Raw genomic sequence first — 13,776 nt, 5'->3', positions numbered from 1 at the left:
CTTGTCATTGCACAAAGTTCAAAGAGTAGGAAAGGATAGACAAACGTAATGTTAATAATACTAGATATTTACAGTGAGATGAGTGCACAGAATTGCTTCAGCATATCTAATAAACAAATCAACGTCTCATTTTCATGTGTGACAACAAGTGCCAGTGATGACCTCAATGAAGAGAAGGAAAAAGCCACACTGACTCCCTGACTTTCAGGAAAGCCACACCTTGTATAAAATAAATAAATAAGCAAATAATTCCCTCACCCATTTGCTTCAGATATACACCATTTCAGCTGAGACTGAGATCTGGTGGCAGATGCTTGGTACGGCAGCATGAAGAACAGAACTAAAAGGAGAACCAGGTTTCCCAAAAGATCAGGAGGAATGGAAAAAGCCAGGTACTCAGCTTGGTGACCCAAGGCCAGGTGACAACAGAGAAATGCTCACGCCTCTAGGTCAAGTCCTTCTTCCTGTGACTCAGCTGCAGCAGCACACACCTCCACCAGGACAAGTGTCCGAGCAAATCCACCATGCCAGCTCCTGAAACAGTCATTGCATGGGATCTCTGCAATTCAGAGAGAGAGCGGGGCGGGGAAACTAAATAAAACAAGAAGACATTAAAAATGACAGACGAGAAAAAGGAAAGCAACTTGTTCCCAGGCCTATCTTCACATCAGTGAATTGCCATCGCAGAAGACTGGCACAGATAAGCAGTGGCATATCTGATACAATGATTCTTCTGGCGATACAAGCCGCTGGTGGTGAACCGATCCGCTCTGGTGCTGGCCATGCTGAGAGTTGCTTGGGAGGCTGTGGTCACTGAAAGGGAGCGAGTGCATGATATTTTAATAAACCTCTGCATGCAAGGAAGATGTACTGCTTGGATTTATCTGCATAGGCATGAAATAGAGGGGAAATGGTAGGTGGAAGGAAACTGGTGGTGGTTTGTTCTCTAGCAGATCTGTGCTGTAGCATGATAAGAGACTGGAGTCTACATCCTGACTGGCTTCTTTATCTTTTCGCTTTAAATGACATTCATATGTTAGTGACAATTAGTCATTTTCATGGCTCAGTACAGAAGTGACGTGCAAGCCACATAACCACGTTACTATGAAAGTGACCATGTGAGTATGGTGTTAACAGTTGAAAGGCCTTGGTCTTCATGAGGTCACACATACTTACATTGTATGATTCTTGCCAGCATATATGACTTAGACAGATGAGACTGAACCGTGCACGAATGTGCATAAGTTCTTATATTCATGCGCAGTGTTTCTAATGATAGCAGAGTAGGATATTTTTGGTAATACTTGTAGCTATATGGATCCTGTGTCCTGAGTGCACTTCAGTGCATTGTTTGCAAACATACAAACAAACAAAACACACAAAACATTCCCTATTTTGCATCCTTTGGTAGTACAGCAAAGCTCAAAGTTGCTTGGTTTTCAAGCACACAGAAGACGTACCTGGGTTATCACCCAGAAAACAGGTATGAAACAGAATGGCCATCTGATCGACATATAGTCTTCATGTATCCATCAAAGCTTTCTATACCATAAATCTCTCAAGATTTTACAGACAATGAGAACTATCCCATCAATGGTCAGTTAAAACATAGTGTACCCCCACTCCCTCTGGAAGGAAGCAGTTTTTAGCATTGTAGAACTCTTGACATTTCTTTCTAAAAAATGATAAATAGACTTTCAAGAGCACAAAATACAAGAACCTCCAAGCAAAATAAATTAAAAAAAAAAAAAAGTATAAACTGGGTGTCCACCTGCCTCCGCCTTAAAGGCTTGCCTTTTCTCCAGTATTGGTTATATTCCCACATTAACTCTGTCCAAATTGTTTCAATAGTATGAGCTTTCAAAGAAGACATATTAGGATAAGTTCACAAATAACAGGAGGATAATTGTTTCCCTTGTGGCACAAGAAGACTAATTTGAATTTGTAACAGTAAATTGAACGACAGCTGTGAATAAAAATACAGAACCCTTGTCACTGAAACATACTCTTACCAGAGGGGCTGAACAATGACATGCTGATGCAACAGTAAAACAGCTGGAAGCAATGTTTAAGGGGTTATCAGAGATGAGGCAGCTCAGCATCCCCATCCTGCTCTAAACTGAATCCATAATCATTGGTTGCTGTCTCTTTTCAGAGGCAAACTACTTATGCCAAATGGACTTCTGCTCCTTAGGACTGCAAAGCCAAAACAATGTTTTGGGGAGAAATATACATTTAGAATTTTTTATCAAACCAATATTAGCAATTCTGAGAGGTGAGATAAGGATCAATATTTGTCTGGTCTCTCAATATAACTGTTTTAAAACAGTAATATACATTATTTATCATCATTAAAATATGCATTATTTCATCATTTAAAATTACGTTTGGCCTACATCAGGTCAGAACTAGCTACCTTGTGCATAGGAAAGCCAGTAGTGACAAACTCCATTATATCAGGTTGGAAATGCACACAGTGGGGGAAAATCTTAGGTGCATTAGCTCAGGTATAATGGCATCTGAGGACACTTATTATTTACTTTGCACCTACACCACTGAGTATGAAGGATTGTACTCAATCACCCTATCATGAGTATAGCACACAGCAGGCTTTTCTATATTTTTTGCCTTATTGTGAATTCATTATCAAAATGGTGCTGGGTTTCCATGTCACTTTCAATAATGTGTGCCAAAAATAAATTTTCTAATTTAATCATTACTGAAAAATAAAGCACTGGGGTACCTATCCGTCACTGAAAAGTACCTACTGACTTTGAATAGGCATTTAGGATCCAGAATCTGTAGTGGTTCTTTTGTTTGTTTGTTTGTTTGTTTGTTTTTCCAAAAATCTGATCCCTGGTCATCAAATCCATCCTGGTTTAGATAGGTTTCTACTGAGACTAGAGATAAATTATGAATTCATATAGGAAATTCAAAGCCTAATCTTGAAGAAGGTAATGTTAACCTAGGTATTGACACTTAATGGTATTAATTGTTGCCAGAGAGCTGGCAAGACTTTCAAGAGGCAAAATGTATCCACGAGGGACAGTTCTGAATGACAGTCACTCTGCTATGTATTAATATTTACCTTAGCTTTTGAAACGGAGAAGAGCACATAAATGTCACTGTGGCCTGTTCTGATCTGAGCTTGCTTTTCCAAGTGTCTCTGCTTCCCCATCAATCCCTCTCCATTATCTTTATTCCTGACTGAGAATGTTTTCGGCTGAAAATGTATCCATACAGTCGGTATCCTCCAAGCTCTGGTTCATTAGAGAATACAAATAAACTGCAAGCCTTTAGGATTCATGCAAACCTACTAATACTCCCACACTGGCTGTGCTTTCAACTGCAAGGGAAACATTCCTTATCTGCAGCTGTAGAATATTAAAATGCAAAGTTGAGGGATTTGATGGCACTTGTGCATTTCTGCCCTTTCATCTGTCCTTTATCGCTCTAGCACTCATTTACTAATAGGAGGAAATGACTTGCTGCCAAGGTAGATATAAATTGTATCAGACAAGGGAAAAAATAAAGAAGAAGTTCATCAGTGTAGTATAGGAAACAATTTCTGAAATGCAGTGTCAGCAGAAATAAGTTTCTGTTGTCCCATTGCTGTTCCATACCCATGACCTTATTCACAAGGAGTAATAAGCCACATGGCTTTTTGCTATTTGAAATAATTTTCAAAGTATAGGACCTAGATGAATTAATTTTTCTCCAGAATCTCTATACCCACCAATCCTTGTTTTTACTTTTTTAAATATAAAAAAAAATAAAATCTGAGAACTAAAAATCAAAACATGTGCTCTACCTATAAAAAAGTGAGAGTTGGGAAACAAGAAATACTGACTTAATTGGAGTTATTACCCGTTATTCTATTGTTCAAGATCTCACATTGAGTTTATTTCAATACACTTTGCAACTTCTAATTATTTTTTTTCCCAATTAAGTAATTTAATACAGTTTCAAAGGCTCTCACTCCTCTTACTCTGTAAAGCAAAAAGAAGCTCCCAAACTCAGACTCCGCTGTGCTTTCAGCTGGCTGCAATGCATCCAGGTACACTGCTGGCTTGGGATGCTGTGCAGAAAATGCCACATTATCTTCCTAGCAATGGCCCTCACAACATTGCAGGTCAGAGTTCACTTGAGAGTATCAGTGATATTTGATAGAGTTCTTCATTCATTCATTGAAGCTTATTGGCAGAAATCAAGCCAACCAGAAAACCAGGAGATTAAACCTGGAAGCCATGAGTCTGGGTGACTGAATCTCTGCTGATTGCACTTCTCAGAGTGCCTTGCCTCTAGTCAGAGGCAGCAAGCACCAGACATAATCTCAAGATACTGGCAGAGAGAAAATCAGCACTGCTAAAAAACCAGATGGGGATAAGTGATAAGCACGCACACAGGGTTGGCCTCTGGGATGCCTCATTTTAGCAGTAACTGGAGAACCTGTGTGGATTTCCCTTTACTGCATATATTCGTCTTCTTGGCTGCATCAAGTACTCAACCATCACCCAGTCTGATTAATATTTATATCATGATCTTCACTTGTAACTGTTATTACAAAAAATCTGCATTGATATAAAATAGGAATGTCTTCATTGCAAATCTGGTGAATCTATAAAAATAATTTCCCTATTAGAAGGTTACTTAAAGGCAGATTTTTTCCATTAAGCAATTTTCAATATAATGTCCACTTAACTTTAATTGACAGAAGTGAAATGCAAGCAAATTCAGATCACTTTATGGTTTAGTAAGTGCATATTAGAATTGGACGGGAATGAGGTTCTTCTCTCTTTTAGAATTAGGCAGCTACTTCTTTTCATCTAAAATATGAAGAAATTTCCAAATAAATCAACTAATCACTGTGCTTCCCCTGAAATTATTAAAAACTGTTCACATGCCAAAAAAAGACCTACTCAAACATCTTTCACTGTATATGCTAAGGCAGAGTCTCATGTATGTGCGTGTACACACACAGAAGCAGTGCTGCAAGGTTGAAGACGTCTGTAGGTTACATTGGTCTCTGTTTCTAATGGCAGTCATTCTGGAAGGCACTTCAGTCTCTTATTTTTATTAACAGGTATAAAATCAATTTTTCTAATAGCAATAACCAAATCCCAACTGAAATACTCCTTAAGACACATTTGCACCTTCAGAAGAAGCTAATAGGAAATAGATAGTACCTATTTAATTTTAATTTTAATTTTAATTTTAATTTTAATTTTAATTTTTTAATGCCAGGTAAATATCAAACCTTAGTTTGCCTATCTAGATAAAATTTATTTGAGAAATGCAAATGGAATAGCAGTACCTTCACAGCTCCCCAGTGATGCTATTGCAATCTTGCTAGTCAGTCCGAGAATCAATAGGACCCTGATTCTATTCCCTGTGCTCAGTTCAGTAGCACAGACATGAATAGTGCAAGTAAACTTAGTGGAGAAATTAAGATCACTGAGGACTGTGACATGAATGTTGCCGTCATCTGCATTAAGAATTGGTACTTATTAGCTCTATTTTATTGGACTTTGCAAAATCTCTATCTGCCTCCTATTAACTAATAATGCCTGAAATGTAACCTAGAAAAGTTTTTCCATGAGAAACTCCACCGAGTGCAGACAGTCCTGGGTGTCCAGAGGCTTCCTTGTCTCTCTGTCCTCATGACTTCTGCTGGAGAACTGGAGTTCTCCACCTCCAGGCTGCTGTGCACTATCACGCTCTTAATAGATTTGGATTCAGCCTTTTAAGTAACAAACTGTTTTCTTTTTTAATCAAATTTTTATTTGCCATAAGATCTTCATCCTATTGCCTTCTAAATACACATAAACTTGGGAAGTTCCTCATATCTGTGTTAATATGACTTTTCTGCAAATTTCCATTGCCCTCTCATTTTATCTTTTGGCTTGTGTATTCATTTCCATCCATGCAAAATGGATGTAAAAGCCTATTATTCTTAACTGTGATTTATTCTTATAACTCACAAATGCAAAGAAGTTATAACTTGTAAATTAGCAAAGAAGGATTATATTTTGTTTGTTTGTTTCCTGCAAAAACAGTATTAAGTCTGGCTTATAGTAAATGAAGGATGACATTTATGTCTTTGAAAATCCAATCAACAGGAAACAAACATTTCCAAATATGCTTGCTTATACTGCCTATGGTTGTTTTTTGTTTTGTTTTGTTTTGTTTTGTTTTCCTATACTGTTTATGGTATATCTGTTGTTTTTTCCCTATGAAGTTTAGAGTTGTAGCTTACAAAATGGATTCTGAAAAAAATTAATTAATAAACTGCATCAAAACTGCATGCAAGATATAATGCACCACAAGTGTTTGCTATGTATTCTATGTTTTAGCCACCCAGCAGGAAAAAATGATCTGCAGGGTTGTTACTTTCTATACGCTTGGGTGAGATTTGCCCTTCTGTGCAAGCCAACATAAAGTAAACGAGGGATATACATAACAAACTACCTTTTTTTTTTTTTTTTTTTTTTTTCCTCTTAAAAAAAAGAAAGAAAGAAAGAAAGAAAAAGAACTGGTAATATATATCCACTAGCTTTCCTGGAACCAGGGAATGATGAGGACAACTGACGACGTTGCAATTCACCACTGGACAAATAGCAATGGTTTAATTCTGAACTATGTGCAGCAGCCAGGGAATGGATGAATGACAGCCAGCCTGAGTGCAGGGAACTGTGAACCATCCCGAGCACTGGAAAACATTCAGCTGAGTGCTCCGCAGCCCAGCCCTACCTATGTCCTCTGCTCTGGCCTGTGGACAAAGTGAGTTGCACCATTGTTGCCGTCCGTACAACCTCTGCAGGTCACAAGGATCTTGCTTGGTCTGTCAAGTTTACAATTTACAGTTACACTCTTGTTTATATAGAATGCATAAATCATTTGCAAGCAGAAGTTTGCATGCAGGCTTGTTGTGCAGCTGTACTGTGCGATATATAGGTGTGTATATATATGCATATACATATATATAACACAGGTTGTGTTTGCTGTCTTGTACAGACCTGCCACTCTAAGAATATTTCAAGTATTGTCAAAAAATAATTTATGGTTATATTGCTCAATGGTTGTTTTCCACAGGTTTTCGACTGTATGCAGGATTCCCACATACTTTTATACCCATAGTCATGTTTGACAGATATCTTCCAAGACTTTGATATGTCTTCCTTTGGCAACAATTTTAGAAAACAGTTATTGACAATAGGTCAGTTCTACTGTATTGTTATTCAAACCAAACCACCATCCAGATCAGAGCTGTGGGGACAAAACCATAAAAACCTTAAAATTTCAAGGTTAAGCACAATCCATTTCTGAAGAGGATTGTCTGGCGGAAATAGGAGTGTGGGTGAGATCACCCATGATGTGACCCTCACACTTGTAGTCCTAATTAAAATATGGTCTTCATTCAGAAAAGTATTTAAGTACATTCATCATACACTCATGTTGTTAAATTCAGTTAAAACTGCTATGTTTGTAGAGAATATGCACCACTGCGTTTATCTCTGGGGCCCCCAGCACAAGAAGGACAGGGACCTGTTGGAGTCCAGAGGAGGGCCATGAGGATGATCAAAGGGCTGGAGCACCTCTCCTACAAAGACAGGCTGAGGGAGGTGGGGTTGTTCAGTCTGGAGAAGAGAAGGCTCCGGGGAGACCTTACAGCAGCCTTCCAGTACCTAAAGGGGACCTACAGGAAAGCTGGGGAGGAACTCTTAGTCAGGGAGTATGGTGCTAGGACAAAGGGTAATGGCTTTGAACTTAAAGAGGGTAGATGCATATTAGACATGAGGAATAAATTCTTTACTATGAGGGTGGTGAGGCACTGGAACAGGTTGTCAGAAAAGTCATGGATGCCCCATCCCTGGAAGTAATTAAGGGCTTTGGGCAACCTGGTTTGGTGGCTAGTGTCCATGGTGGTGGGGGTGGAACTGGAAGACCTTTAAGTTCCCTTCCAACACAAACCATCTATGATTCTATGATATTTCTACCAGTCTACTGCACTAACCTTGCTCTAGTTTTTGGGGTTTGTTTTTATATTTTCTTAACCTCTCCTGCAGATCCTCTCCTCTAGTTCAGTACAGGCTGGAAAAGAATACTAGAGGAAAAGGTATCTGTTGAAAAAATAACTGAAGAAGTTACTCCTTTTTCCTGATGACCAAACAGTGACCATTTACTAGCCCTGACAACGCATACTACGTTTCAATCGCTTTGCCCTTTCAGCACCAGCTCCTGTGAGTGGCTGGCTCTGCTGGCCAACATGTGCATGCTAAGAAGCCATTCTTCAGTGCCACATCCTCTTCTGACTATTTGACAGTAGTTTCATCAAAACAGCAAATGGATGCAGATCTGGGGAACCAAATACAGCTGGTTCTTACATCACCACTGCATGAATCTTGGTGGGGGTCCTCCAATCATCTTAGCTGTTGCATGATCACAGGACGACAAGACAAGATCTACTGAACAAAGAACTCAATAGATCATACCAAGTCAACTATTGTTCTCCCGAACACCTCAAAAACCTCTCCCACACAATTTTAGTAGGTTTTCTGAAAGGTATTGGCCTCCAATGTAATTAATGTCTCCAATGAAATAAACCCCCTGAACTTATAGGAACCCCAGCTGCTTCCAGACCCCAGCACTTTCTCCACCTTGGCCATTCAGTGGAAAATGTTTTCTCTCTGACTATCAGTATCGTTGATTTGCACCACAGCTATTTGATGCTTCACCTACAATTTGATTTACATATAACTTTGCAGATGATGGTAGAGCTTCAAAATGGTGATGTATAACCCATGGAAAAAATACTGACTACAACTAAAGACTGTTGTCATTTTCTATGTCAGTGAATGTTAAGTGTGGTTTCCAGGTATCCCTGAGGCCATAATAAATGAGTGTCTTACAGGCAAAGTGAGGATAAAATGCACCCAGAGTTCTAAAATTAGTCTGACAAACAACTTTCCCAGTTATGGTGTTGTTTTCCAGTACCTTTCACGAAACTGCAAAAACAAAATATGGACTTATCAGCGTTAAAAAAAAAAAAAAAAAAAAAAAAAAAAAAAAAAAAAGTAGAAATAGCATGACTTTGAGCACAGAAAGCTTTGAAGAACTATCATTTGATAGAATGGTAGTGTCAGCTCAGTACAGAAAACTGAGCATGTGACTCTTTCTCCTCCCAACCCCTCCTCCTTTTTTTTTTTTTTTTTTTTTCAGAATTGTTATTTTTTGGGGGTTAGAATAAAAAGCCTATAGTTCAAATTAAAATTTTATTCTTATTTTTTTTTGTGTGTGTGTTTTGCTTTGGAATCCAAGAAGGCTTTCATTTTGACAACACAGAAAAAATAAGGCAGTGTCAAAACATTTTACTTTGATAATTTCATACAGTGTTTTAAATATTTAAATAGTCATCAGTTAATTAGTAGTGTACATAATGCATTTTGACATCTTTCTCATATCTAACATTTCAGTAGAATTGCCATATTCCAAAGGAACACTTCTATTTCATGAAAAACATATTTAGCAGTGGAAATAACTGTACCAGAAGCTTTCTGATCAGCTCCGCTTATAAGGCTTATAGATGTGAAGTTATTTGCTATTCTGCTGAGGTGCAGACACAGTCTCATTAGTATGTTCAAAGTAGAATTTCTCTCAGTCACTTTTTTGAAAGACATTGTACCAAGCATCAGGCATTTTTCTATCAATCACTACTGCAGTACTGACCTAAAGGGCTGTGAAGGAGGCTCAGGAGAGCAAGCTGAACTATGAAAGGACACTGGGTGTCTTTTGGTCCTCTAAATAATACACCTGCCCAAACTGAAGGATTGGTTCAACAGCACTCATTTTTGATCCATCTGAAGAAATTAGAAGAACCATTGTCAAAGGAATTAAAACATCAATGGTTCAAAGATATTAAACAAATCTCTGATATGATATACAGGAGTTAACAATGCTGGCCAGTGTCGGAATCAGTTATAAGGGTATGCTGATTATAACATATGTTATTAGAAACTGTGAACATGTGGTGTATGGAATTCAAGTAGAGTCCTACAACTATAAATCAAATTCATTCACATAATTCTCACTTGGATTATAATTAAAACTAAAGCTTTCTAACCTTAGATAACTATCTGGATCTGAAGTTTTTCTAAAGCCCCAGGTTTCTGGGGGTTCTACACTAGCAGTCAAACTGTTTGTTGTTGTTGTTGTTGTTGTTTGTTTGTTTGTCTTTTTCTCTAGTTCTGACAATGATTATATGACTTCGCAACAAAGTTCCTCATGATATAATTTTCAAAGTTTTAAGGCTGGTTTTCACCCTGAGCTATTGTCTGTTGTATACAAAAAGTGCTTATAATTTCAGAACATCAAGACCAAAGATGTCTCAAGGTGAACATCAAACTATAGACTCTCATAAGTGTTGTTTTAAGATCCTGGCTTTTAACTGTTTTGTACCTCAGTTCTATCAACAAATCTATCAACTGAGTTGATTTTTTTTTTTTTTTAATTGGCAAGATTATTTTGAATTGTCACTAATTATTTACAAGTGCATGAATCACAGAATCATAGAATATCCCAAGTTGGAAGGGACCCATAAGGATCATGGAGTCCAACACCTGGCACAACACAGGTCTACCCAAAATTTTAGACCATGTGACTAAGTGCACAGTCCAAAAGCTTCTTAAACTCCGACAGGCTTGCTGCAGTGACTACTTCCCTGCAGAGCCTGTTCCAGTGAACATGGAAGACTGTAATTAATTTTTCATTTCCTGATCTCTCAACGAGTTTTTAATTGCTTTCATTTTTTATTTTTTTTTATTTTCTACAAACACTTCAAACTACTCTTTCCAAGCAAACATCAAAAATACTTTCATAATGATTTAAAACCTTATTTTAAAATCCAGCAGAGTTTTAACAAGCACCACAATAGAAGTCATGGATAACCTTTTGCAATGAAGAAAGGAGTAACATGGCTAACCTTTTGAAGAAAGATAATGCTACAAATATTGTGGCAATTTTTAATTGATTTATTTATTTTTTTGACAGAACATGTTTCCTACTGTAGGCAACTGCTCAGGTCCTTGAAATTCCTGCTCACCCATATTTAGCAACCTTGCCAGCTTGGCAGATCATTGTGTTGGAGCTGTGTTTTATAACCAGAAAGAAGTATTTTCCGCAGATTGCCACATTTCTGCAAGGCAACACTACACTGGCATCCAGCCATCTCTGCTGGTGGCAGGTAGAGAGCCCAAAGCTGATCCCTTGTGGACAATGAGTCACAGAAATGGGGACTTGATCTGATACTGGAACATCTTTGCACAAAGGATGAACTCCAGGAAGTTTTGGAACATATCATGGACCTCTGCAAATGCCAGTGGCAAAGAGACATGAGACTTCTCATGCGTAGGAAGCAGCGCAAGGAGGAGAAGCATGACTGCACTCTTGCCAGCTTCCATCACCCAGAGGGAAAGCACCCCATTCAGGCAGCCTCATACTCATGTAGGATTTGGGTCCAGTTCCAATGGCAATAGAAGTTTGCCAGAGAAGAGTCAGTTTTGTCAGTTATGTAGACACATACCACTTTTTTCATTAATTCTTTGTTTTAAGTTTGGTTTCTAAGCTTACATTAATAGGAATAAAACTACAAAACACCTTTGAAAATTTGAGTATGAAGCACACATCTAGCAATTTATTTTGAGGCCTGATCTTACACGCTAACATTTTAAAAAGTGCAAGAACATCTTCAGGAATGTCAGATTTAGTATTAACACCCCTCACTACACCCACTGCCTTAGTTCATGGACTTAGTGAAACATAATTTGATGCATTATCAGTACATCATTTTTTAACAAAAACTTGGTTAAGCATATACCAACTTCTTCCTAAGCAATGAAAGAAGACATCATTCCTCAGTAAAACTTATTCTTCTGCCAAACTTCCTTTTTCCCTTTTCTTGTTTGGCAGTAGATATGTACAAAACAGATCACAAGCTTGACCCTTGCCAGGGATCAATATATTGTCCATTTACCATTTATACAAATAAATGCATGCAATCTTACTTGATTAAACAATTAGGTTTGGGAAAGTTAAAAGTGCATCATAACAGGAGTCAAGAGAGAAAAGTTTAATATATTAATTATGGGTGGTATTAGTACCAATCCTACACATCCACGTGTATGTACATCTATGGGGACTGCTGGGAAGAGAGCCTCTTTTTTCTCAGGACACATCTTTAACTCCTGCTAAAGGTGGTTTATTGTCAGGGACAAGTTACTCGAGGCTAGGCGTATCAGTTAGGAGTGAAGACATGCATGTGACAGTATGTGTATACATACATGCATACACTTACAGCTCTTGTTAAATGTCTTTTGAATGATTATGGAATATTCCTAAAACTAAAACATGAAAGTTATCACATTTTTTTATGTCTGGCATCATTTTCTTGCACCATTTATACACACCAGATTTTTATACATTTTTGACAGCCATTTTTATAATGTATGAGTGGAATGGGAAATAATTAGGAAAAGTAATCAATGACATCAAACTACATGTAGTCATCCAACTACAACTATTATGTAAGCAATGCAATATATATACCATTAAGTTTCTACTACAGCATGTATTAGTTTTATGTGCTTTAAAATTAGAATTCTAAATTCCTCTAATTTAAAGCAATACCAGTGCTCTCCTATACCACGCAGTTAGCCCTCCCCCCTCATGAGGACACCAGCTGCAGAGAGATTCCTTACTTGCACCCTGAGAAATAGTTCCAGAGTACTCCCCCTCCCCAGGCACAAGAAGTGTGTTTGGTTTTGGGAAATAACTGGCATTTCTCACGTTGTTACTTTTCAAGGAATGGGTACCACTCTCAGCACTGATATCCCTCACATCTGACAAAGGGTAAGCAGCAGCTGGAACCACATCTCTGCACAAGTAAGGAGGCAGCAGTTTTTTGTAGTTTCAGTCCTTCCTGCCTTGAGCACCTGGTTAGTAACAAGCTAATCTTATATATGATTTTAGCAACGCTGAGGAAGAAGCAATTTACATCCCCAAATTTCTCTTTCACATATATGCTTGCAGTTGCCTGAGGAAAATAATTTAATTGCACCAGCTGTACAACACGAAGCAAAACCTGCAAATCCCATATATACTTTGAATAAACTCAGGAGCTGGGCTGTAGGATATTTTGCACTATCTTCTTTCACAGCAACTGATTTAGCATGATATGTGCATTTTCTAGATGGTAATGGAAATGCTATATACAAAACCTAAAAGCTTCCCATTCCTTTTATAGAGTGCCAACTGCCAAGGATGGTTGTGGAAAACAAACAAACAAAACAAGCAAAAGCAGAAGTGCTGAGGGTGGCCTGCCCCCTTCACTTGAACACTCCTCTTAGTTTGCTGCCAATGTCTCTCTTCCTCTTTCCTCTGCCCCTGTATCTCCATCTGAGATCCCCAAGGGCTCTTCAACAGAATCCCTAAAGCTCCTCTCATCTTTTTTTGTAACCATGCAGGTTTGCACAAAGGATTCCCTGACACAAAAAGAAACCAGTCATACTTTGGAAGCTTACAGACACAATTCTCAGACTGCAATGTACAGGTAAGTGCAATGGTTGTTCTGAGAGTAAAAACGTTTACTGATATTCCATGAAATTCTAGGATAACATTTGATCAACATATAACTTATATTTCTATCACAGTAATACATACGATTCAACTTTGCCTGGAAATTGTACTTGTAACAAACAATGGCAATTACATGTAAACAGCAAG

The 13,776-nt window shown here is 38.1% G+C and overlaps 1 protein-coding gene across 9 annotated transcripts in view; it reads right to left on the bottom strand.

Moving 5' to 3' along the window:
* CHRM3 (cholinergic receptor muscarinic 3) overlaps positions 1 to 13,776 on the bottom strand; it is a 278,689-nt gene that overhangs the window by 17,722 nt on the left and 247,191 nt on the right. The window contains exon 1 of one of the 9 annotated variants that reach the window (XM_084515900.1): positions 259 to 722. The exons of the other annotated variants lie outside the window; for them this stretch is intronic. Coding sequence (XP_084372026.1) covers positions 259 to 329 — 71 coding nt within the window. The 5' untranslated portion in view covers positions 330 to 722. Of the gene's footprint in view, positions 1 to 258; positions 723 to 13,776 lie in introns of those variants that run through there. 9 annotated transcript variants of the gene reach the window in all.

The sequence above is a fragment of the Aythya ferina genome (genome assembly GCF_964211825.1).
Source record: "Aythya ferina genome assembly, chromosome: 3".
In the NCBI taxonomy this organism is placed as follows: Eukaryota; Metazoa; Chordata; class Aves; order Anseriformes; family Anatidae; genus Aythya; species Aythya ferina.
The sequence above is the reverse complement of the archived record's forward strand: the minus strand, read 5'-3'. Positions and strand labels throughout refer to the sequence as shown.